This window comes from Vigna unguiculata, chromosome 6, assembly GCF_004118075.2.
Source record: "Vigna unguiculata cultivar IT97K-499-35 chromosome 6, ASM411807v1, whole genome shotgun sequence".
Lineage (NCBI taxonomy): Eukaryota > Viridiplantae > Streptophyta > Magnoliopsida > Fabales > Fabaceae > Vigna > Vigna unguiculata.
In genome coordinates, this window is record NC_040284.1 from 18,415,052 (window position 1) to 18,441,464 (window position 26,413).

The following is a 26,413-nucleotide window of genomic DNA, read 5'->3' on the forward strand; positions in this document are numbered from 1 at the left end:
TGAATCAACACAACTTATCTATCAGTATGATATGAAAGGAGTAAATCCAAGACTAATCTATTAGACAAAAAAATTCTCATACCATACCAAGTTTGACTCGTAACATAATCCGTCTCGAATGGGAAGGTAAGAAGGCAAAAGAACATAAACTAAATTGAAACTGAAAAATTCCAAAGAGAAAGTTTAATCATTTTCTCCCTTAAATATGCCTGCTCTAAAGGAATAATGCCCATGACTTGATTTAAAGGTTTATGATCTTTCTCATTCTGGGACATAAATCATAGATCTGATGATTCTTCCGCAGTACACTGACCAAGCGGAACCAATTCAACTCCAGGGACCAGAAACAAAATTCAAAACTTTTTGACATCATGTTCAGGAAAACACAAGATGAGAGAGTCAATGTACTATAAAATTGTAATGGTGGAGATAATCAATTTAAACAGGATTCACTCTAAGTAAAGAAATAGAAGTTCCTGGCCATGTTTACACCATAAAACATTCCCTCCACAAGAGAGTACACTTCCTAGTAAAACTAATAATCTGACTGGATAGTTAAGACCATCAAGAAATTCTGATACAAAAAGTAGGAAGATAGATAATATCTTAAGCAGCGCCCTTGCCCTTCTTCTTTTGAAGCTTCTTCATGTAAAATTCCAGCTCTTTGCCCTCTAATATATATCTGCCAAAAATTCAGAAGACATTAAGCACCAACATTCAGAACAATTAAATTAAAATGAAACAATATTGTTCACTTGACTAAGTTGTCAAGTATGTGAACTTTACAAGTCAGGCATCTGATAAACTCTAAATATATTTTTTACGCTAGCATTACCAGACATGCTACTTCAGATTGGACAATAAAATTGCTAATAAGAAAAGCTGCTCATTTACATCCATGTCTTGCAATTTCATTTTACCAGAGGTAACCACAACCATTTGAACATCTCCCCAACACAGCATGGGATCAAGTTGCTAACACCCGACAGACTAAATCCCTTATTTTTCGGCCCCATCAACATATAAATTCTAGGTCATCCATCATACATATGCTCTTGCAAGTTGCAAATGGGATGATTGTTCTAGCTATGAAAAGCAATTTTAAAAATTACTCTCACCGAGAAGCAGAAAAACAAGCACTAGATAAATCTGTTAGTTAGCTAATTGAGTACCAAGTAACATACCCATCAGCACGGCCACATTGGCCAGGTCGGGATGAGATACAAGCCAAAAGGCGACCACCCCCAAATTGCTCTTCAATGTGAGAATCAAGCACCCGGGTCTGTTTTCGCTTTTCCAATTTTCTCATGACATGGTTACTCTTCTTCACCTCCTCGGTTGCAGCTTCACCATCCTGTGAAAAAAAAACTGAATGAGTGAATGATGCAAATAAATGAAAGAAAAAAACACAACATCTTTTTAAAGAAAAACAATTTCGCAGTTCGTAAAAAAAATATGAACTGTTCCAAAAAATTAACTATATCATACAGCATTAGCAACCCAGTTCCAGAACTCATTTTAGATTTTTTTTTTCTACATTGAGACTTCATAACCTTGGATACTTCAAAATCAGAATTATAAAATAAGGTTGATTACATACATTATCAGTGAAAAGTCATTACAGAGGTATCCAACCAAAATTTACTATTTCAAAGTGTATAATAACCACATTATATTTATGAAATACTCATAAATTTATCAAATCTCATTGAATACCTATGCAAAAAAGTTCTACAGGGACAATGCATAAAATTAAATTCTTATAAAATAACGGGAATTAGTGGAATGACAAAAAGTGCACAATGCACACACATAAAACTGAGCAACGAAACTGGATGATACAATCATGTTGAAATTGAAGAAGTAAAGTCTTTACAATATAAAAAAAGATGCAGGCTTCCAAGTTCCAACAACCGACATTGACACAGGGCTAAAGGGCACTAAATCTCATACTACAATTCAGCTAGGAAAGCAACTAAAGTAAAACTATATGTAAACAACCATGCATTTCAACTACATGTACCTCTCCTTCCTTCTTGGTAGAAGCTGCAATCTTCTTCTTGCGACCAATGTCAACGCCATAATGCTGCAGATACCACTGCTTGAAGGGCGCCGCGTCGACCTGAACAATGGCGCTCTTGACCAACGTCTGAGTCCGAACAAGCTCATTGTTGGATGCATTGTACACCACATCAAGAATCCTTGTTTTGCGAGTAACAGCCTCACTCCCCCAAGAATAGTTCCCAGTATCAAGCCTCAAAGCACGCCACTTCACATTTCCACCACGAACCCTAATTCTCCTAATTGTCTTGTTGCTTGACAGCTTTGTGTTTGCTGGCTGCCTCCCAAGCTCATACCTGCAATCAAACACACCCCATTAAACACAAAATAATCATTGGTAAAAAAAAACAACATAACAAAATAAAAAAGGCAACTTCTTTGGTTAAAATTAGGCTTTCACTCTGATAGTCCTTGAAATACTGTCTGTTTAACTCTAATTCTGATTAGATCCAAACAAATGTTAAGACAGGTGAATTTGATTATTAAAAATGCAATCAATTAATGATGAAATATAATCAGTTAGAGTTAGAAGAACTTACTTTCTCTTCTTCCTCCAAGCTTTCTTCTTGCCACCAGTGGCACGCCTCTTGTGCATGGAATCACGAGAGATACCTACGCAAACTCACATGAATCAGCAACATCAAGTTATGAGAGAGAGAAAGAGAAAAATGAAACATACCCATTTTGGCAGAGTAGGAATGTGGTGCTGCTACGAGCTCTGGCTAGTAACTCCAACGTGCAGGGACGAAAAGAAGGAAGAAGAGAAGAAGAAGGTTAGGGTTAAGAAGATTGGGCCAAATTGACACTGGTGGAAGTCAAAGCCCACTTTGTAATGGGTTTCATATTCTTTCTGCACCCCTCAATTTTATTTATTGAATACTTCCCATACATTTTGAAAAGGTTGGCTACATATTATACAAAAAAATATTGGGTTAAATTTGTTTTTGGTCCCTTAAGTTTCAACGAAATTTGAAATTAGTCTCTCATCAAAAATTTTAACCAATTTAGTCCTTCATCTTTCAAAATGCATGACTTTAATCCTTTTAACCAAATTTTGTTAAGTTTATCTGACGTTTCAAGCGTATTTCATGATAGTATTTAAATTATTTACACTGTTTGACACATTTTTGCTTCAATGTTAACTTAAATACTATCATGAAATGTGCTTGAAACGTCAGATAAACTTAACAAAATTTGGTTAAAATGACTAAATTCACGCATTTTGCATTTTGAAAGATGGAGGACTAAATTGGTATAAAGTTTTGATGAGGGACTAATTCCAACATTCACTTAAACTTGAGGGACCAAAAACATATTTAACCCAAAAATATTCGTAGAACCCCTCAAGAAATATTAAGATGTCAACAAAATTTGTATACGTGGATATTTGCAGATAAAATTCACAATAGGAAGAAAATGAATATTGTAAATAGATATTCGTGCAAAATGGATATAGATATTTTTTATATTCACATATTAACGGAAGGAGTATGTGTATCATAGTGTCCATATCCATATATACTATACTATAATTTAAATTAAAAAAAAAACATAACTAAAATATTAACATATTGATTTTAAATGAGTTATTTTTTGTTAATTGGTTTTAAAAAAATCCTCATTTTTTTTGTAAACTATCATTTAACACTATTTAAATGGATTACTTAGACTTTATTTAAAATTTATGAATGTTATGTATTGTATTTTATTTGAATTTATGGTTAACATATGTTGTTAAATATTTTATTTTATTTTATTTGTAAATACTCGTGAATCCATGGATATTAAAAAGATATATAGATACCCGCACGGATATGAAGAAAGATACGAGACGGATATTTATCCATCCAATGGGTAGGGTAGGAAACTACTACTCGTATCATACCCGTCATGTTGATATCCTAAAAAAAGACATTTGTAAGTTATTTTCGTTTCTAAACCTAATTTTTTTTCAAAAAGAGGTTATTGATCTAACTAATATGAATGCAGAGTTTATTTTTAATAATAATGAGAAAATAATTCAAATTAAATAAATAAATAATAGTGAGACCTTATTCTTTCCCCAACACCACCTTGAATCTTTTATTGAATTACTTCTACATACATTACTCAGATTATATAAGTATTTATTAAATTTTTTAATCGTAAGAAAATATATATTAGGAATTGATGAAAATTAAATTATGTATTTTTTTTATATAAAGCACAATATTTAATGATAATAAATAATAAAATATAAAATAAAATATAATAAAGAATAAAAAATGTTTAGATTTAATTTCTTTGGTGGTCTCTATTTTTGTCTAAAGATTGATATTATACAAACAAAATAAACCATCTATATTAAGAATTTTAATTTTAATGAAAAAAATGTTGATCTATGTCAAGAAATTTAACGTTCTAAAAGAAACATCGATTTCTCAAAATCCGAGATCAAATTGAAACTAAAAAAAAACTTAAGGACAACTTAATATTTTTAAACGAAAATATGATTCAAAAGAGTAATTAAACCAAATATTTATTAACATAATTTTTTTTTCCTTTGTGTTTTTAGTTTTTCACAAATTGTAATCATCTTTCATTCTCATATATTCTCATTTTGTTTTTTAAAAAAATGTTAGACACAAACTCATTATTTTTATTTTCATTTCTCATTTAATATAATGAGGCTAATGAGAATTTGAAGTGTTTTATTATAAATATGTTATTTGGATATGTAATTTTTCAAAAAGACTAAAAATTTATGACAGTGATATTAAATTTACAAAACATAAAAAATTAAAATTTGAAATATTTATTTATTTTTTAATCAATAATAATAATTTTTTATCCTATATTAATAAAATTGGTTTTCATGCTACGTTAATTAAATTTTTTCTACTCTCATCAATAAAATTAGTTTTAATTAATATAAATTAAGTGGAAATTATTATCATTTTCTCAAACACAACCCTTAGAAATTAATTTTCTTTGTGGAATTTGAGGAATTAAAGTAAATTTAACACAGTCGGATGTGCAATAGAAAGTATTAGAAAGGGTGAGGGTATTATGATAATTTTTTACATCAGTGTAAATGTAAGGGGGAAGAAAAGAAGCACCTTGCTCATTCTTGATTCCTTTTGCTGCAATGAGAATATATGATTTATGTTCCTAGAAAACTCAGACCTTGAATTTTTTATGCGTGTACAAGGCTTGAAAAGTTGACGCCTTTAGGAAATTCGAGGGATGAGTTTCTCAGTGGCAGCTTCCTTGGGTACTCATATTGCACTGAGAAACACTCATGAAGCAAGAATCAAGTGCCACTTTTTGTACAGAAGAGAAGAGAACAGTAAAATTGGTTTCAAGTTCTCAAAGCACAAGGCCGTTCAAAGAAAAATTTCTCTAAGCAAGCAAGATTTCAGTGAGTTGGATGAGAGGAAGAGCCCAGATGAGGTAGCATTTACCGTGTTGTTGAAGTTAGTTCCTTTTGCTTATTTGTTTATTTCTTGTTGCATATATTTGATGGGAATTGGTGGAAGTTGAAACCCTTTTGTGATATGAAAGTTTCTGTTTAGTTGGGTTGCTTGGAAGAGTAGGGGTTAAATCCGTGTAAGCAGTGGGCTTGACAACTGATAGCTGTATGATGTTTTAGTTCAAAGGGTGTGCCCAGTGGTAAGGATGTGTTCAATCGAATCTGTTTTTGGGAATATGTTGTTGATAATTGAAGAATTGTCTGTGCTACAGTGATGGGAAGATGGGAATATTTATTCTGTTGAGTTTTCAATTTGCTGGTGGAACTGATTACTTTTGTAGTTGAAGTTCTTCTTCTGTTGTTATTGTGAATGTTAAGGTCGTGGGTAGGGAAACTGGAACCCGTAACATAAAAATGTAGCTTTTAGGACTAGAGCAAGGTTGCAATTTGGCTAGATTCCTTTCAGAAAGTAGTTGCAAAAAAAAAATTGTGAAAATGACTGTTGAAGCTGTGGTGACTCTTATGGAAGTCAGCCATGATCATTGGTGATAAACTGATAATTTTAATGAGATTTCTAATAATTGATGATTGTTTAGAGAAATTCTTCTGCTTGTACCGGGTCTAATTGTTGAAAATATTGTAATAAAAAGATGGTAAGACTTACTTGGATGAGATGCACAAAAGAATCCCAGCAGTTCAGTTTAAATTGAAGTATATTTTACCAAATAAAGAAAGATGAATTGCACTGGATCATGCTTACCTTCTCTTTTTTTATCCGCTTAGTCTTGGAAAACGAATTATAATTGAAATTTTACATTTCTATCTGTAAAAGTAACTTATACCATGATCTGTAGAAAGTTTCGTGTTTTTTAGTCATGAAATTCATACTTTAGTAGGACTGTACATAGTTGTTGGCTTCTAACATGTCTACTGGCTGCCTTACTATTTTGCTGCCTCAGAGAGTATTGGATCTTAGATTCGTTTTCAATTTTTATATTTTCTCTTGCGACTGGGGGATGGCAGGGACCAATCGTAATTGTTACATATTTTAGTTCACCAGAAAAACTCACCCTTTACACACTTTTTCTGTGATGTTAATTCATCCTCTCTTGTTTAACTTCATATGAAAAATGTTTGTAATTCCAGTGAAAATCCAGGAAATTGATTCCTCACTCTCTTTTTGTGTTTTTTAATATTACAGGTTAGAGAAGAGATTAAAAAATGTTATGAACTCATAAACAGATTAGGGAGAGGAGCTGTGTATCTGGGTTCTTCAAGGATGGGACCCAGCCATTCACATTATGTGCAGGCACAAGAGCTGGCTAAAGAGGCAAGTAAATTCTTACAATAGCTTGTTGCCCCTTTTTTCAGCTTACACTCTGGTGGGTATTGTATAAGATATCATTCAATTGTTACTTAATCACATTGTTTCTGGCATTAACAGCAGTGGTAGTGGCAAAGGTTGTTACTGGTTATGATTATCTTTTTTCATATATCCTGCTGTGCAGATAGCAAATCTTTTGGACTGCACTACTTGGTCAGGGGCTGGACCTGGGCTAATGGATGCAGTTACTCAGGGTGCTATGCTAGCAGGAAAACCGGTTGGTGGGTTCAAGATAGGAAAAGAAGCTGGTGAATGGACAGCATCTAACTTTCATGCATACTTACCATCAGAAAATTACCTCACTTGCAGGTAATCTTCAACTGTTGATCAATAACTTGTTCAGTTGGCATGTATGTAAATTGGCTGGTTGGAGTGTCTTAACGTTTGAGCCCAGGTTTTTCTCTGCAAGGAAGCATGGGCTGGTGGATGCTGTAGTGAGGAACAACTCATTTGATAAGACTGCTGTAGTCACCCTTCCCGGTGGGATTGGTACTTTAGATGAGTTGTTTGAGATGCTGGCATTGATCCAGCTGGAACGGATTGGATCAAAGCTTCCTGTTCCCTTGCTCTTGATGAACTATGATTCGTTTTATTCAAAGCTGCTTGACTTTTTGAATGATTGTGAGGGTTGGGGAACGGTCTCTAAAGGAGAGGTTGCATCATTGTGGAAGGTTTGTAACAGCAACTCAGAAGCTTTGGCGTACCTAGAAGAATTCTATGGAATTTCTTCTATTGACATAAGTAAGAAAGTAATTCAATTTCACAGCACGTATGGATCTCCCTCCTCATAAGATTTTTTTACTTTCCTTTTCTTGCTGAAATATTGCAATATTACCAGTTTTTTGTTGACATTTGACATGTGCACTTGCAAGTTCTGATTGTACATGAAAGGTATGCTATGTTTCATGCATAATCACATTTGGGATTTGAATAAAGTATTAAAAGGAAACAAGTTTTCTCTATCGCGAGGTTTTTTTTTTTATCAGCAAAGATTTTATATATTTATAGTAGAGTACTAGGGGTACCCTAACCCTTTTACACAAAAATTATATACAACAAACTCAAACTATAGTTGTACACAATTGAAATAAGCACTATATACCTTACAAGAACAACAAACCAACAATACAGATAAAACAGAACCTAGAAGACACTTATAAGTGAAGACCCGGGAGGTTAAGAGGACCCAAATATGGCAGAGCTTTAATATAGCAGAGCTTCTAGGCTACAACTTTTAAACCAAAACATGTTGCACTTGCTTTTAACAAGTACCAAAATCCAGACTACTAGCTCAATTCCTTTTTGATTCAGGTGCATCAGATAGTTGTCTATATGAATCACTTTAGCTCCTTCGTCCTTTGCAAATATCCTTCCTAATCTTCGTTTATGATTGATCCCACCTTGAAAGTGAATTACACCTGAAAAAACAAACAAAACAATAGCAGCCCCTTGTTGTTCTTTATGTTATGTATTTATACCTACTGCCATACCTTCCTCGTAAGGTAAGCTACAAGGCTTTCTAACAAGTTAGTAGCCACTTAAAGCTTTTACCAAAGTTTTCTCATAGAACCAGACACTAGCAATTGATTTCTTAGCTCATGTTCCAACATCAGACATAACTTCATTTACCTCCATTGGTTTGTGGTTCACAGAAGTTTTAAAATTCAATGGGACACTTATTCCAATTTGAGAATGAGAATGTTAGAGTTGATATTTTGTGTTTGATCAGCCAAACTAAAGATCTCCTCTGCATCCACTTTTCCTTGTCGAAATACTACCCCATTTTTATGATTCCAAATTATTGCCACCCATAATAGCTTCCACACTTTATTTGTTTTTCGTTTAATATCCTAAGGTTAAACTGTTGAAAGTTTGTCCGAAGTTGGTTATGATGCACAAAACATATACCCACCCACCTATCACACATATCCCAAACTAACTTAGATATAGGGCATCCAACAAATAAGTGCTTCACGTTCTTCTCATTTTGATTACATAACTCATATAAAGTATTGCATATGCCTACTCTTCTATGTACTAAATTGTCCTTTGTTGGTACTTTATTTAGAAGGACTCTCCACACAAAATGTTGTGCATTGGGAAGAACTTTCAAACCTCAAAAATCATTAAATAGATCAAAATTTTCCCTATAGATCCGTTTTGCAGCAATTTGTATGCAGACTTTAACGTGAATACTCCTTCTTCCTCTCCGTTCCACACCAGGTGTTCTCTCTCCCACCCTCAAGTTTTTGGTTTGTTATGATATGCATTAATTCATTTTCTTGGTCTGATTCCCACAAAAATCTTTCTTTCCTCCACAATAGATTCCATACCCATCTTTCGTCTCTCCATTCTCCCAACTGCCCTATGATTTTTTCCTTACAATTTGATATGGCAAACAATCTAGGGAACCTCAAGCTATGCAGAATTTGTTCTACCCATTTGTCTTCCCAAAATTTGGTCTTATTTCCTTGTCCCACTCCCCATTCTATTATGTTATCAAACCAATTTCCATTTTGTCCTTTCCCACATACTATACTCATGCCTTTCCACCACCATGATACAAGCTTTGCAGTAACATTCCCATTTAAATTCCTCCACGATCTGTACTTTGCGTTTAAAATCTTGTTCCATAACCCCTCATTTTTCACTCCTAGTCTCCATTTCCATTTAGCTAGTAAAACTATATTGAACTTTTCAATGTCTAATTCCCAATCCACCTTCTTTTGGTCTACATAAATTTTCTCATTTAATCCAAGCTATCTTTCTATCCTCTAACCCCCAACCCCAGAGAAAATTTGTTTGTAATTTCTTACTCTCTTTACAAAAACTTTTTGGTGCTTTGAAAAGGGATAAGTAAAATAATGGCTGAAATAACCGAATTAATTAGGCATACACGCCCAGCGAAAGATAATATTCTTCTCTTCCATCTAGATAGCTTATTCCTTACTTTATCTACTACCTCATCCCAAAACTGTTTTTGCCTAGGATTCCCCCCAATAGGCATGCCAAGGTATTTGAATGGGATTTTCATATAGCTGCAATTCAGAATCCTAGACAGAATATCCACTTCCAACTTTGGTATCCCTATAGCACCTGTCATGCTTTTATGGTAATTAACCCTAAGTCCATATACTAGCTCAAAACATCTCAAAATGCTTTTTATTACCATAATATTATTAATCTTAGGATGACATACAAAAAATGTATCATTTGCAAACTACAGCAAGTTAACCCCAATTTCATTGTTTCTAACTTTAACACCTTCAAGTAGATGTTTTGTAGTCGCCCGTCTAACCAACCCCTCAACCATTATTAAGAACAGTAATGGTGCCATTGGATCTCCCTGTTTCAACCCTCTAGTTGGTTTTATTTCCTGAGTTGGGCTCCCATTTACCAAAATAGAAATGGTTGTAGACTCTAAATATGCCCTTATCCATCCAATCAATTTACTACAAAAACCTAGTCTACCGATCATGTAGTACAAAAATTCCGAGCTCATTGAGTCATGCCTTTTCATAATCCACTTTTATTATTACCCCAGTCTTCTTATATCTATTCAGTTCATCCACAAGCTACAAGAATACTGTCTAATAACCCTCTCCCCTTTAAAAAAGCTGATAGTGTTTTATCAATAATTTTTGGGAGCACCCTCTTTATATCCTATTAGCCAATACCTTAGATATAATCTTATACATACACCTCACAAATGATATAGGCCTAAATTCATCAAGATCTATTGAGTTTTCTTTTTTTGGTACAAGGGTTATAAATGATGCATTACATCCCCTCGGTATTTGTCCAAAATGTTCAAAATAGTTCGGAGTACATCAGACTTCATTGTCTCCCAATTATTTTTAATAAAGTCAGAATTGAACGCATCAGGCCAGGGCTTCTAAAGGTTCCACACTGGGTAACAACTTCCTTTATTTCCTCCTCCTCAATATTACTTGTCAAAGTCCTATTGTCTTCTTCAGATAAGGAATGAAATCCAATGTCATCAAGTGTGATATTAGTCATACTTATAGCCCTGAATCTCTTTTCAAAAAACTCTTTCACCTCTTTTGACCCTATTTGGTTCCTCACACCAACAACCATTCAGTTGTATTCCTTTTACTTTATTGTTAGTTCTTCTCCATCTAATCCTAGAATGGTAGTATTTGGAATTGGTATCTCCATGCTCTAACCAATTGACCCTAGCCTTTTGTGATAGAATGGATATTTCTTTTTGATCTAGTAGCTTTAGTTCACTAAGGAGCTTCATGCGTTCAATTCTTCTTCCCAAAAAAGGTCATCCTTCCTATCCAACTCCATAAGCTTCCTTATTATTTCGTTTCTCCTTGTTTAATTGAGACCAAAGACTTCTCTATTCCATGACTTTAAATCTTTTTTCAGTCTTTTCGGTTTTTCTTTCATTATTACCATACCGTTTCCTATTCCTGTATGAGTCTCACATTCTTTTCACTTTTTTCTTGAACCCTTTTATTGGTACTCCACACATTCAACACCCTAAATGGTTTGGGACCCCAATCAATAACTGATGTTTTTAGAACCAAAGCACAATGATCAAAAACTTGTCTTACTTGAGCATATTGTTTACAATCATGCCACTGTTCTAACCATTCAGGGGATACCAAAATTCTATCTATTCTGCTCTTAGCTATTCCGTTAGATCTATACCACATATACTTACCTCCTATCATAGGCACATCAAGTAGATCAACATTATCTATGAATTCATTAAACTCCCTCTCTTTTATTACTTTTACCTACTCTTATCCCCTTCCTCTCATTCAACTTTCTTACCGCATTGAAGTCACCTAGTATGCACCATTGTTCACATACCTATGCCAGTTTTACTCTTGTTATTTCCTCCCATAAAGCATATCTCTCATTAATATCGCAGGATGAATATACATTCATTACTATATTTGGCACTTTATTTTGGTTATTATCCTTGCTATACTTCCTCTAATTTCGTTTCTTGTACACATAGCATATCCGCTTTTTCCTTAGCTATAAGATTAGTTAAATATCTCCATTTTATCCTGCCCCTGAACCCTAATGTTTACCGTAATGATTTTCATTCAATATTATTTTTTCTCCCCTCATCTCTCTCTTTCTTCATAATCTCATCCCTACTTTCCATCTCATCTAATTTTCGTATGATCTCTTCCTCCTCACTCGAGAATGTAACCCCACTTTGTTTAGCTAGTTCCTATAGCTTTACACTTTCAGTATCATCCTCTTTTTGACATAATAATCTATTGCAATTATTTATATCAGCATCAGATAATGAATTACAAATAGGTTGGATTCTTAACCTCTTTAATCTCCTCTTTTCTGCATTAGTGGTCGCCTTCCATTTGGGTACATAAATTCCATGATTATTGTTGCTTGAATCTCCTCTATTGCGTGGTCTATTTGATAACTTTCTATTTTTTATGGTTAGTTTTGTCATTAACGGATGTTGTGAGCTTAAACTTTTGTCATTGGATAACCAAAACTTTAGTATCTAGTTGAAAATGTCATTGAAATATATTCTGTTTCCTTGAATGATTGGATCCCCATGGAACATGCAATTTTGCGTAACTTCAGTAACGGTACTTCCATGACAAAGTTGTTTCAGTGAATTAATTTAGGTTGGAGTCCTTTAATAGACAAATATGGGCACTATTTTACTGTTCTTTAATTATAATTAGAAATCTTTTGTCGGCAACAGGAAAAAGAAAGGTTTGCCTTAAAGGATTATGCATTTTACGAGATTAATCTCCAATTGTAATTGGAGAATGGTACAAACAACACATAGAACTGGATATAAATTTTGTCTTTCTTTCGGTTGATTTGGAAGAGGTAGTTGAAGTGGGGAAGTGCCAATAGAGGATGTACTGGTACTGATACGGGTTCTAGGATTTCTGGTTTCCTAGACAAACTGATAAAATGATGTTCTTCTGGCCATATAAATATTGTTGTATTTTTTTATTGCAAAATCATCAATAGTTCTTTGATGACCAAGATTTTTTAAGAAATTATTTTCAATAGAAATTAAACTTAACTATTTAATCTATTTTGTGACATAGTAGACCGCACATAAGATTTTAGTAATTTTTATTTCGAAAAAACATCTTTTAACAGATGGAATTGTTATATAAGTTATACATTCCCATATGTCGATTACAGAACACCTAACTGCTCATTCCGAAACACAGTGATGTGTATTGCAGTGTGGGACAATGCATTTCAATGAGTTCAATCTGTTACCAGCCATGGATTACAATCGTAGTGGTAACTGCAGCATTCGTGACAACTACTTCATATTCATAATCAACTTCACATTCAGAATCAGCGCCGTGCGCCCCCATGGCCATTCACGTAAGTCCAAGGTTTAGATCACGTAACAAGAATGAGATGATTTGATTGAATACTAGTTTAAGATAAGTTTTCAAACTCAATCCAAAGTAAAACAGTGAAATAAGATGAGTTATCAATTTATTCTAACAATAAAAATAAATCAAACCTTAAACATTTAAATAAAAGCATATATAAATAAATAAAAGCATACATAAGAGATATCAGGACAAAAAATTAGAATCAATTACATTTAATTTCAATATTAATTTCAATATAAAAAAGTTCAACTACACATGATGATAGGAAATACTAAGTTCTAAGAGTTTGTTGTTCTTCTCCTATTTACTTGTTAAGATATTTTATTTTGTTATTGAAAGAGTGTTTAAAGAAGTTAAGAATGAGATGCTAAAACAGAGATAATCACTACAAAAAATATTGATTTTAATGGAGGTTTATCATCGGAGGTTACAAAAGCCTATGCGAATATACTAACGAAGTTTCTTCAAACCTTTTGTAAATATAAGGGGTTTATGTAGAAACCCCTTGTAAATTTTGGAATTTTTTAAAAGGCTATTATATCCCTCGTTCTCTTATTCACTCAGAAAACATAAATCACATAAAACAAATTATGACATGAGTATTTTTTTTTTCCACTTATGTATCCAACTTTATGACCTAATGGAGAAATGAGTTTTTCAATATTGGGAATAATGATCACTATAAAAACATGTTTCATTATCAATCAATTTTAATAATCAAAAATTGTTACTCATTATAATAATCTTTTTAAATATCAATTTCTAAAATAATAAAAAATATTGATTATTAAAATAATAATTATTATAAATAAAAATTTATAATTATTCTTTAAATTTTTCTCTAAAATTTACTTATTAAAGTTTTAACTATTAAAAGAAATCATATCTAAACACCTTTATCGGTTGATACGACAGCCACTGAAACACACAATTAATGTCGTCACGTTACAGCTGGATCACAATATCTCTATTTGGTATATTACAACTACTACAGAAAAAAATAAAAATAAAAAAAACGTCACAACTTGCTGGCAAAACATTTGAGAATATATATCAAAGCTCAAAGTCTTCGTCTCCGCATAGACAATTATTGAGCAAAGATCATCACATGGTCTTGATTTAAAAAAGACAATACAGAAAAATGAAAGATGTTATAATAACTGTGTATTTGTGTATTGTTTAGTTAGCTACAACTATTGGTTATATTTAGTGAAAAGAACATCAAGTCTTACAGTTGCCACTACCACAAAGCTTGAGAGAGAGCTAGACTAACATGGCAGAAACTGCAGTGTCCTTTGTGTTTCCAAAATTTTTGGAAGCTGTAAAGATGCTGAGAGATCTCCCAAAAGAAGTTGAAGAACTTACTGATGAACTAGAAAGCTTTCAAGATTTCATCCATGATGCAAATAAAATGGCTGAAGCTGAAGAAGATAACAATAGGCGCGATAGAATGAGAAAAAGGTTGATGAGGCTGAGAAAAACAGCTTTTTTCATGGAAGATGTCATCGATGACTATGTGATATGTGACGAAAAGCAACCTGAGGAAGATTCTCGATGTGCAGCTTTACTCTGTGAGGCTGTTGAGTTCATCAAAACTCAAATCCTTCGCCTACAAATAGCGTATCGTATCGAGAAAGTTAAGTCACTTGCTCATACGGAAAAAGATTGGTTCGAAAACCATTTTCCTATAGGATCAAGATCAGACGGTTCTATATGGGATAATATTCGAATGGAGCCTCACTTTATTAAGGAAGACGAGGTTGTTGGCCTTGAAGGCCCTATAAAAACACTGAAAAAGTGGTTGACAGAAGGAAGAAAAGAACGCACCGTCATCTCTATTGTAGGAATGGCAGGATCGGGAAAAACCACTCTTTCTAAGCAAGTTTTTGACAAGGTCCATAAACACTTTGAGTGCCATGTATTGATCACAGTGTCTCGATCCTATGATATTGAAAAGTTGCTGAGGGATTTGACGAACAAGATTTGCGAAGAAAGAAAGGAGGATCCTCCTCGTGTTGAAAGCATGGATCGAATGAAGTTGATAGAAGAAGTCAACAAGCTCTTGTGCAAGAAGAGGTATATTGTCTTGTTTGATGACGTATGGAATGAAACATTTTGGGATGACATTAAATTTGCTCTGATTGATAATAAAAATGGAAGTAGGATATTAATCACTACCCGGGTTGGGAAGGTTGTGGATTTCTGTAAGAATTCTTCATTTGTTGAGGTGTATAAGCTGCAACCTTTAAGTAAAGAAAAATCACTGGAGTTGTTATGTAAGAAGGCATTTGGGTATGGTTTTGATGGATGTTGTCCAAAAGATTATGAAGAAGTAGGTCTGGACATTGTTAGAAAGTGTGAGTGTTTACCTTTAGCGATTGTTGCCATTGGTAGTCTTTTATATAGAAAATGTAAAAGTCCACCTGAATGGCGACGGTTTAGTCAAAATCTAAGTTCGGAGTTGCAGAGCAATTCCGAGTTACAAAGTGTAACAAAAATTTTAAGTTTGAGTTACGATGATTTGCCAAAGAATCTGAAGTCATGTTTGTTGTATTTCGGAATGTATCCCGAAGATTATGAAGTTAAATGTGGCAGATTAATTCAGCAGTGGATAGCTGAAGGGTTTGTAAAACAAGATTGCCGAAGAAATTTAGAAGAAGTTGCACAAGAACAATTAATGGAGTTGATCAGTAGAAGCTTGGTACTAGTAGCATCATTTACCACAGATGGCAAAGTTAAAGCATGTCGTGTTCATGACTCAATACATGAAATGATCCGTGAAAAGATGAAGAATACGGGGTTTTGTCACTATATTGATGAGCATAATGATTTTGAGTCAAGTGATATCATTCGACGCTTAACAATAGCAACAAGTTCCAAATGTTTAAGTGAATGTAGGGAAGAATCACATGTTCGGTCAATTATATTTTTCACGAAAGAAGATTTATCTGAAGACTTCACCAGCGCTTTGCTTGCAAAATACACGCGGTTGAAAGTGCTGGATTTTGAATTTACTCGATTATGGGATGTTCCTAAAAATTTGGGGAGTTTAATCCACTTAAAGTATCTAAGCTTCCGGAAAACATCCATAAGCAGTCTTCCAAAATCCATTGGTGAGCTGCAGAATTTGGAGACGTTAGATGTACGAACAGGTGAGGAGATTGAGATACCAAAGGAGATTACGAAGCTTAGAAAGCTACGCTGTCTTTTCGGTTACCGAATATCTACCATTGAAGTGAAGGACAGTCTTGGAAAACTGACATCGCTGGAAAAGATCCATGAATTGGTAATAGATGAAGATGGAGTGGTGATTAGAGAGCTTGGAAAGCTAAATCAATTAAGGGATCTGAGGCTTTCTAATTTTTTGGGACGTCATTCTGATTCTCTTTCTTCTTCAATAAACGAGATGCAACTCTTGGAGCGATTAGATATCTTCGTACAATATATGACTGAACCAATTGACTTGCACATTACGTCGTCCTTGTCTAAGTTAAGGAAGCTTCACCTTGTTGGCACTTTAAAAGCGTTCCCAAGTTGGATTCTACAGCTCCAAAGTCTTGTGAAATTGTATTTGAAATATTCCATGTTGAATAACATTCCATTGAAATCTCTGGGAAATATCCCAAATTTGTTGATCCTCACTTTCGCCTCCAGATCTTACAAAGGAGAAACTTTACATTTTGAAAATGGAGGATTTGGGAAACTAAAGGAACTACAGTTCAAAGCTTTGTATAAATTGAGGTCCATCGTTATCGATAGCGGGGCACTACAATCCTTGGAAAAGCTTCATATGTTTCGTATTCCAAAACTGAAGACAGTACCCTCTGGCATTCAGTACTTACAGAAGCTTCAAGTTCTCGACGTCTTATATATGCCGACTGAATTTCAGCAAAGGATTTACCCTGAAACCGGAGAAGACCATTGGATGATCAAACATGTGCCCGATGTACTTCGTATGTTGAATTTCAATGATCAGCTGCTATTGGACCTTGTGGTTAAGATTGGGGTACGTTTCTATACATATCAAGGTGTGCTTTTTTAATCTTTATTAATAGTTTTACTGTTTGATATTTTAAAACCTATATTTTTTAATCTCAGTGATTAAGATCATCTAATTTTAGTTTCTATACATAGCAGCTTTAATCCTTTTTATATGATCCTTCACATCATACTAAAATGAATTAAATTGATTTTTGTAAAGAATAAGTTGACGTGTTTGTAACTATAGGAACTAAGGAAGAAATTAAATTTATTATCTAATATATATAACGTCTTCAAATTTTCCATTCCCTTACTTAAAAATGAAACTTAATTTTATTTTCTGTTGATAGCAAGCATTTAAATATGTAGTTTTTTTATGCATGGGTGCAATTGATGTTGCATATCGCTTTTGTGATGATATTTGGGCATGCAAGGAGAAGTTTGTCTCTATTCTGATTTTTGGTATTTTGATGAACATGTGATGTTCATACTATAGTGAAATGATGTACATCCATGTTGGTAAAAGTGATTCTTTTTTCTTTATTTTTCTCTTATCTTAGCTTTAAATTCTTTATTTCCTTTTTCATTCAAATGCTAAAGGAAGAACGCGAAATTTTACGGGCTATTGAATGGATGGAACGAGCTTCTCGCAAGAGTGCCAGTCAAGTTGTTGGTGGGGGATGAACCATTCGAGGTATATCTTTTTTTTTTCTTTTTTTTTTATTTTAAGGAACTGAGTTATGGTTACTAAAAATTTTCCCGAAACGAAGTTTCATGTTTGATGTTATTCCTATCAATTTTTTAGTTTGTGTTTGTGTTTCCTTCGGATAAGTGTTGGTGCGTTACTGTTTTAGAAAAAAATCGAGTGAAAATTGGATGTTGATTAAAGTTGTCAGGGTTTTTTGTGGGTTTGTTGTTTGATGTTTTTATAATTTGTAATATGATGAGCTTTTATTTTGTTAATTTAAGATGCTTGTGGAATAAATGGCCTCGGTGAACTGGTAGATCTTAAATATGTTAGAGTACGCCACACAATTTGGATACATTTTCATGACGATTATGTCGGAAGTGATGATGATTCAATTGTGGATTGGTCATTAGCTTTTGTGATGAGTTTGCTGAGATTTTGTTTTTTGTGTGTGTAAGATCATAAATATGCACAAAATTTTTGTGTGAAAATATTAACGCGTGCCATTTGAGAAAAATCTAGAAAAGTTTTAATGTCCTCTGAAGTTATGGGTAAGGGTTTTTCATTCCCTTCTCTGTTGAATTTTCGGAAGTGAAAAAAGGTTGAGAAGTCCAAAACTGTGTTTTTCCCCTTTTTAATAATTTTTCTATGGATTGATTATTGGTCTCTACTCTTTTCAACAGATCAAATTATGGAGTTGATCTTTCAGATTCATTTACTCCGATCAGGTTGCAGAGTTGCGTTGACGGCATTGGATTGGAAAATTTATCATTTTAATAGGGATGGGTAAAAAATCTAATTTTCTTGATCCAATCCACTTTTGTTCCAATCCAATCCATTTTTAATCCATTTTATTAAAAATTCAATCTATTTAAAATCCATTTAATGGATCTGGATTTCAATCTAATCTACATTTTATATATTTTATGGATTTTATATCCATTTTATAAATCAAGATTTTTAAATATGGATAATTCAAAAAATCCAATCCAAATTTTCAATTTAAATTTTTAGTTGGATTAGACTAAATGTTGAGATGGACTAGGCTAAATTCAGATTTGGACGAGCCTTGCTTGACGACCTATACGGATCGGGCAGGCCCGACGACCATAAGAGGTTGGGCGGGCCTAAAGATATGAACGGGCTAGGTGGGCCCGACAAACCGAACGAGTCGATCGGGCCCAACGATCCAGAAAATTCGAGTGAGTCCAATGACCCGAACGGGGCAGGCGGGCCTAATGACCCGACGAGTAAGGTGGGCACGAAGATCCAAACAGGCCAAACGGGTCTGAAGACCCCAATGAGCTAAGTGGGTCCGAAGACTCGAACGGGCCAAGCGAACTCGAAGACCCATATGGGTCAGGCGAGCCCGATGACCCAAATGGGTCAAGTGGGCTCGAAGAATAGAACGGGTCAGGTGAGCCCGAAAACCCAAACGGGTCAGGCGGGCCCGAAGACCCAAACGAGTTAGGCGGGCCCGATGACCTGAATGAGTCAGGCAGGCTTGAAGAATCGAACGGGTAGGCACGACGACACGAACGGGCGCGATGACCCGAACGAGCCTTATGACACGAACGAGCCTGACGACCCGGATGGGCCCGACGACCCAGGCGGACTCGACGACCCGGACTGGCCTGACGACCTTGACGTACTCGACGACCCAAACGGGCCCCATGACTCGAACGTGCCCAACTACCTAATTAGGCCCGACTATTTGGACGGGTATGTCTGGGTCGTCGGGCCCATCCGGGTCATCGGGCCTGTTCGCGTTGTCGAGCCTGTTCGTGTCGTTGGGTCCGTCCGGGTTGTCTGGCGTGTCCGGGTCATTGAACCCGTCTGGGTCATCGGGCCCGTCTGGGTCGTTTGGGTCGTCGGGCCCATCCGGGTCATCCGAGCCTTAATGACACAAGTTTTAAAAAATTCAATTTAAATTTCTTTTATATAAAATGGATTATGAATTTTGAACTTGATCCAAATATTTGGATTGGATTTAAATATTGATCCAAATATTTGGATCCAGATTTTAAAAAAATCAAAACTACTTTTGGTAAAAAAATGGATTTTGGTCGAAAATCTAATCCAATTATTTGGATCTAAAATGGATGTGGATTGGATCGTTAAAAATCCAATCCATGCCCACCCCTACATTTTAATATGAAATCAGATTTTTTTTTAATTTATTCATTCTCGCATTCCGAGAAATTGTTATTATTTATTTTCAAGTGTGCAAAGTAGAATGATGAATTCGGTATCCTTTCCTCAGGGACTTGCATAGTACTTGACAAAAGCTCAAACATTTACCATCTAATCTTATTTGCTTTTAAAAGTTGGATCTATCATTCAATGGGTTAAGACATTAGATTAAATTTCAATAGTGTAGCCCTACTTAATGGAAGAGATAAAAGTTATTTTTCATTTGTTATTTATTTTCACACATTCTTACTTTTGAATAAAACATTTTAGACATACAAGTATATATATTATATATATTGATCAAGTAAAAACTAAACTTGTTTTCTAGTAATTATTAATTTTTTTTTTAAAAAGAAGAGTTTTTCATGTTTCTGGATTTAAAAACTTTCTATGAAGTGATCCTTGAATGCAATAGGATTATTATTTCTAGACATGTGTTTTGGTTGGTAAATGATATATTTGTGATTATTTGTTTAAGTTAAGTACCTTTATCTTGTAATAAAATATCTAACCGTTCTTATTTAATCATTAAAGATGTTGAAAGTTGTAATATATGACATGCTATTATTATAATTGTTGAGAAGTTTGGTTAGAGATCATTCAAATTATAAAATTGAGGTACAAAATTAATTAAAAAGGGAAGTGATGAATATGTTTTTAGAAATGAGGATACATGTCTGTATAAATGTTTTTGTGTGAAACTCATGACATTATTAATTAACATCTTCATATAGTGTATTATGTTAATCTAATGGTGCAGTGAAAAAAAAGAAAAAAATGTTTTTGTTTGATATGGTAAATGTTATGCTTCAAGTTCTAGCTTGGCAAACATTATATCAATGAAACTTTATACTCTGCTTGCCCTTTTTTTTAACATAAAAGGTTATGATAAAATTTCTTATGTGTTATGAAAGAAAAAAAAATCACATTTAAAATATTTCAAAGTGTAGGGTATCTTGCAATGGTTAATATACCTCTTAATAAATAAATAAATAAAATTTCTTGGTTATATCTTTTAAAGTGGGTGAAAATATACCTCTAGCACTATTTTGCCATCTAGTGATAATATTATTTATGTATTCTAATTATGGCATTTAATATGTTCAATTTCTTAAGATGATTGAAGGATATATTAATGTAAATTGGATATTGATTTTGGTAACAAAATCAACTACTGGTTATGGTTATGTTTTAACCTCAAATGGAGGTGCACTATCATAGAAATATGTTAAAAAATTGTTGTTCTATCATGATCTACTATACACTCATAAATTCTTCTTTTTTTCAATACATGCCGACAATCAGATACATACTTAGAAGTAAACAAATAAAATAAAAAGCTGATTAAGAAAATGACAAAGCTCAACCTGACTAATATATAGATCAAGTAACTTGGGTTCGATTTAATCCAAATTTTAAAAAATGTATGAATCTGAATTACAAGTTATACGAATTTAACAACCACAATAAACGTTCCAACATTAAGTTGCAAAAGTCATAATCGGATGAAGTTATGTTAATTCAAAACAACTAATTTCAACTTCTTTGAACATAAAATTTACGACCATCGTTACTATTTCTGACTTATATTAGACGAGAAAAGCAAATATTGCCGGACTTAAAATACTTTTTTCGTTAGTGATACTTAACCAATATTGTATAAGAAACTTAAATAAATATAAGTGTTTGAAATTTGATAGCCAGGCTCAACAAGCGAATTTTGTTTTTAAATGGTTTACCCACAGGGGCTCGGGAAGGAGGTATCACGACGGCATAAACATCAAAAGAACCTTTGAAACCAATGCAAAAAGTAAAAGAAATGTAATATATATATATATATATATATATATATATATATATATATATATATATATATATATATATATATATATATATATATATATAAAATAACAATGCAAGAAAATATCTTATTAACAATCAATTTTAGTGATAAAAAATATTAATCATTACAGTGACCAATTTATATATCAATTTACAAAATAAAAAATTATTGGATACTAAAATAGTCATAATTATAAAAAGAAAATTATAATTGGTCGTTAAATTGGTTACTAATTAATTAGAGACTAATTTAGAAACCAATTCCTTTGGTAGTACAAACTTTGGTAGCTAATGTTTAGTGACCAATTTTCTTTGGTAGTTAAAATCTTGGTAGCTAAAGTTTGGAAACCAATTTAAAGACCAATTATAATTTTTTATTTATAATAGTGACTATTTTAGTAACGAATAATTTTTATTTTGTGAATTGGTATCTAAATTGATTACTATAATGACTAACAATTTTTTGTCATTAAAATTGATTGTTAATGAGATATTTTCTTGTAATGTAAAAGGTGCACTAACTAAAGAACATGAGACAAAAAATTGAAACTTAAATAAACATGGTTTTCTATGCTAATTTATAACTAAAAATGAACTAAAACATGCTAGAGCTTTGGGGCTAAATTCTCATCACTTATAAAGTTGATTCCATTTTTTTTTTTGTGTGATACAATTACATACGAGGAAGACCTTGTTGGAAATAGAAAAGAGGAAACAAGAGGAATAAAGATAAGAAGTATGACAAAAGGAAATAAAGTAAAGAGAAGATTATGAAAAAAAATTACTTGTAGGGAAACTCAAAGAAAAGGAAATAAGAAGACATGTAGACTTATAGATTCCTTAAATTTGAGTGTATTTATTTTTTGTGATGGTTATGTAAGACCTGTGAAAATTAAATAATTAAATAAATAAATAATTAATAAATGCGGGTAGGAAGAACATTTATGGTATTTAATTCTGATTTGTATGATGTGAAAAAAGTACTAGTTCAAGTGGTTGAAAGTACTTTAATTGTGTGAGAGGACTTGGGAGGACTTGGGTTCAAGTCCATTGAGAGACTGCCACGTGTCAGGGAAGTCTCTCCATTAGGGTTTGACTGCCATGAATGGTTGCGCGAAGGTTACGGGGTTGCCGCGGTGGCGGCAGAACCGTTGAAGGGGCTGATTCCATGGCTGTTGGGGGAAAAATGGAGGTGCAGAGTCTGCTGCAGATCTGTGTTGAGGTGACGGTGGTGCTTCTGGTTCTCGCGCGAGTAATGGAGGTGTAGAAGTCCGCTGCAAATCTGTGTTGGTGAAACTGAACGGAATAGATGATGGGTTCCATGCGAGGACGTGACAAGTTTTAATTGGTTAACTTAATAAGTGGAGGATTGCCACATGACGCAATTTGGTGGACTAGAGTTTAAGTGACATTAGGGGTGCAGCTTAGTAAAAAGGAGGGGTGCAGAACAGAAATGAATTACTATTACCAAAAGGGGTTGTAAACCTGAAAACAGGGGTTGCAACTAGCTCCAGAAATGTTTTATTTTAAAAATAGATATTCCAATTGGAAAATGGGGTGTAAACATGAGAATTGGGGGTGCATTTAGTACCTGAACTATTTCTCTCCAAAATTCCTATTTTGGGACTTAATTTATGAATTAAAATATTCATTATTTACACCCTTGAGGACCTAAATTAAATTACAGTTGCATTATTAAACTCAAGAATATCTAATAATAAATTTAGCATGCAACTAAATACGATTATATTTAGCGCAAAAATAATACTAAATTCCCAAAATTTAATTCTTGAATGTGAGTCAAGGTTCGCCTCATCATAACTTCCACGCGGTTTGGAAGCGGGCAGCGCTTGACGGTACGTGTGCCCCACCAGGCGATTTTACTGCAGCAGTATTGGTGTGATTGTGTGATATATATAACTATGCAATATTTATATGTATGTGTAATATGTTAGCTCACCCTATCTGCTTGTGTTTGGCGATGATCGTGTACGCGGTACACGAGAGCAGATGTTATTGTAGGTGGATCTGGTGAGGCCTACAGACGGAGCGGGGCTAGTTTTGGGAGAAGATTTTATGAGAACTTTTATAAAGTTTTTTTATGCTTTCAAATAAATTGTAATTATAAATATTCTGGACGTTTGGATAATTGCAATCTTATTTATACTTATGAATTTTGGTTTATTATGAAAGTAATAAAAGTTTATTTTAATTTTCCCGCGTTTTGGGAATATCAGTTATAATAAATGAAGTTTTATTATTTACTTCTTTATTTTATTATTTAAATTCGTAATATCCGGTCGGGATGTTATAGGTTACGTCTGCCAAATTTTCTACAACTATTCAAGCTGGTGGTTTAATTCAATCAAAAGTAGATTGCTCATTGTTTACATATACAAAAGGCAAGTCATTTACAACTTTGTTGATTTATATCGATGATATTCTCATAACTGGTAATGACCCTATTACAATATCTAATCTTAAACAATTCATGCACAATCGTTTTCAGATAAAAGATTGGGTGTTCTTAAGTTTTTCCTAGGTATTGAGGTCTCTCATTCTAAAAAAGGTATTTCCATATCACAAAGAAAATACACTTTTGAAATCATCAAAGATGGTGGGTATCTTGGAGCTAAGCCCGTGGATTTTTCCATGAAACAAAATACAAAGCTTTCTGATGAAGAGAAATTATTAAAGGACTCGTCAATATATAGGGAAGTTGTTGGTCGATTAATTTATTTGACAATTACTCGTCCTAATATGACATATGCGGTACACATACTAAGCAGATTCATGCACGTTCTATGCAAGCCTCATATGAAAGCTGCAATGCGTGTGCAACGATATTTAAAGAATAATCCAGGTTAAGGTCTGTTTTTTCCTTCACAAAATGATCTATCTTAACAATAAGATTCAAGATGGTTCAGTTGCAACAAAATATGTACCTTCCACTGAACAACATGCCGATGTGTTCACTAAATCACTGGGAAAAGAAACTTTCTCTACCATGAAACGCAAGTTGGGAAGCGCAAGTTGAGAGTTCTTGATATTCACTCTCCAACTTGAGGGGGAGTGTTATAAATTAAATCATAAGAAAATATTTTAATTATTAAAATAGCTGAATTACAAAAACAATTTTGCACGTTTTTATAGTATTATAGGAATAATAGCGTAACTATAGGAATTATATATATTAATTATAGATACCTTCTCTTGCATGTATTTCTGTTCTTCCTTTCAATAAAATACAATACAAAATTTCTTTTATTTGTTTCCTTTATAGGTACCAAATAGATTAGTCCCTAATTAATCAGTGGCAAATTTAACGACCAATTATAATTTTTTATTCATAATAATGACTATTTTAGTAATCAATAAATTTTTATTTTGTAAATTAGTATTTAAATTTATCTCTATGTTAACTAACAATTTTTTGTTACTAAAATTAGTTATTCTTAAAGCATTGTCTTGTAGTGGGTAGTCAAACGATAATAACCAACCAAGTACTATATATATGTCTGCAACTTGTTTTTTTCCATTTTATATATCCTTTTACAAAAATGTATTTCATATCTCAACGGAATTGTTTTAATGCGAGTCGTGTTGTTGACTATATTTTCTCATGTTCGTGTTGGTTAATAACTATGGAAACTCTCATTTAACATCGGAAATTTAAATATTCATTTTTGAACATTCATAAGCTAATGACATAATTGATGGTCATCTAATTGATTTTCTTTTGTTGTTTCACATAAGCTATTGTAGGAGCAATAAATGTGGATATAAGTTTTATTATTTTTTTTCTCTATTTAATTATCCTATTTATGTTTTTTATATGAAAAATATTAATTATTTAAAGTAATTTTAACTTTATATTTCACTAGATTCAACATGAATTATCCTATTAATCTTTCTGATATGATATTTAACACAAGCTTAAAAACACTTTTACGATAATGATAAGTAAAGGGCCCAGGAACCCTTACCTCAACCCCAACACAACAATACTTGTTCTCTATTTAGGGGTGGACAAAAAATCTAAATTTTTTATCTGATCCACTTTTGCTTCCATCCAATTCATTTAAGATCAATTTTATTAAAAATTTAATCCATTTTATGTGATTTAGATTTCAATTTAATCTACATTTTATATATTTTATGGATTTAATATTCATTCTCTAAATCTAGATTTTCAAATATGGATAATCCAAAAAATTCAATCCAAATTTTCAATTTAAATTTTTAGTTGGGTTAGACTAAAGGTCGAGATGGACTAGTCCAAATTTGGCCGAATTCAACCGAGTCGGCTTTGACCGAAATTTGGCTAAATTCAGTCGAGTCGGTCCTGGCCGAATTTTGGCTAAGTCGACCCTGACCCAAATATGGTTGTATTTGCCCGAGTTAGCCACACACAAAATTTGGTT

At 33.2% G+C, this 26,413-nt stretch overlaps 3 protein-coding genes across 4 annotated transcripts; 2 read left to right on the top strand and 1 right to left on the bottom strand.

The window, feature by feature from the left end:
• Nucleotides 1-343: 343 nt before the first annotated feature.
• LOC114186710 (40S ribosomal protein S8) lies at nucleotides 344-2,848 on the bottom strand. Its single transcript, XM_028074684.1, has 5 exons — nucleotides 2,741-2,848; nucleotides 2,601-2,673; nucleotides 2,024-2,357; nucleotides 1,185-1,354; nucleotides 344-682 (listed from the first exon to the last, which is right to left on the bottom strand). Exons 1-5 carry the CDS (start codon nucleotides 2,742-2,744, stop codon nucleotides 607-609), a joined length of 657 nt encoding a protein of 218 aa, XP_027930485.1. The 5' UTR covers nucleotides 2,745-2,848; the 3' UTR covers nucleotides 344-606.
• A 2,261-nt stretch (nucleotides 2,849-5,109) lies between these two features.
• LOC114186931 (probable cytokinin riboside 5'-monophosphate phosphoribohydrolase LOGL5) lies at nucleotides 5,110-7,858 on the top strand. The gene is made up of 4 exons (XM_028075009.1): nucleotides 5,110-5,493; nucleotides 6,714-6,842; nucleotides 7,021-7,205; nucleotides 7,291-7,858. Exons 1-4 carry the CDS (start codon nucleotides 5,287-5,289, stop codon nucleotides 7,685-7,687), a joined length of 918 nt encoding a protein of 305 aa, XP_027930810.1. The 5' UTR covers nucleotides 5,110-5,286; the 3' UTR covers nucleotides 7,688-7,858.
• A 6,504-nt stretch (nucleotides 7,859-14,362) lies between these two features.
• LOC114188731 (disease resistance protein RPM1-like) lies at nucleotides 14,363-18,809 on the top strand. 2 transcript variants are annotated; one of them, XR_003605423.1, is made up of 3 exons: nucleotides 14,363-17,313; nucleotides 17,867-17,960; nucleotides 18,638-18,802. XR_003605423.1 is itself a non-coding variant. In XM_028077360.1 (3 exons), exons 1-2 carry the CDS (start codon nucleotides 14,559-14,561, stop codon nucleotides 17,948-17,950), a joined length of 2,817 nt encoding a protein of 938 aa, XP_027933161.1. In that variant the 5' UTR covers nucleotides 14,364-14,558; the 3' UTR covers nucleotides 17,951-17,960; nucleotides 18,638-18,809. The 2 variants fall into 2 exon arrangements, 1 of the variants encoding a protein (XP_027933161.1); XM_028077360.1 differs by having other exon boundaries at nucleotides 14,364-17,291; nucleotides 18,638-18,809.
• Nucleotides 18,810-26,413: the final 7,604 nt, after the last annotated feature.

Excerpts from the sequence above, each read along its gene's own strand:
- LOC114186931 (XM_028075009.1), top strand. The coding sequence starts at position 5,287 with ATGAGTTTCTCAGTGGCAGCTTCCTTGGGTACTCATATTGCACTGAGA. Across the intron at positions 6,843-7,020 it reads CACAAGAGCTGGCTAAAGAG|ATAGCAAATCTTTTGGACTG; the intron begins GCAAGTAAATTC and ends CCTGCTGTGCAG. Across the intron at positions 7,206-7,290 it reads GAAAATTACCTCACTTGCAG|GTTTTTCTCTGCAAGGAAGC; the intron begins GTAATCTTCAAC and ends GTTTGAGCCCAG.
- LOC114186710 (XM_028074684.1), bottom strand. Across the intron at positions 1,355-2,023 it reads CTACCAAGAAGGAAGGAGAG|GATGGTGAAGCTGCAACCGA; the intron begins GTACATGTAGTT and ends TTTTTTTCACAG. Across the intron at positions 683-1,184 it reads CAATGTGGCCGTGCTGATGG|ATATATATTAGAGGGCAAAG; the intron begins GTATGTTACTTG and ends AATTTTTGGCAG.
- LOC114188731 (XM_028077360.1), top strand. The coding sequence starts at position 14,559 with ATGGCAGAAACTGCAGTGTCCTTTGTGTTTCCAAAATTTTTGGAAGCT. Across the intron at positions 17,292-17,866 it reads ACCTTGTGGTTAAGATTGGG|GAAGAACGCGAAATTTTACG; the intron begins GTACGTTTCTAT and ends CAAATGCTAAAG.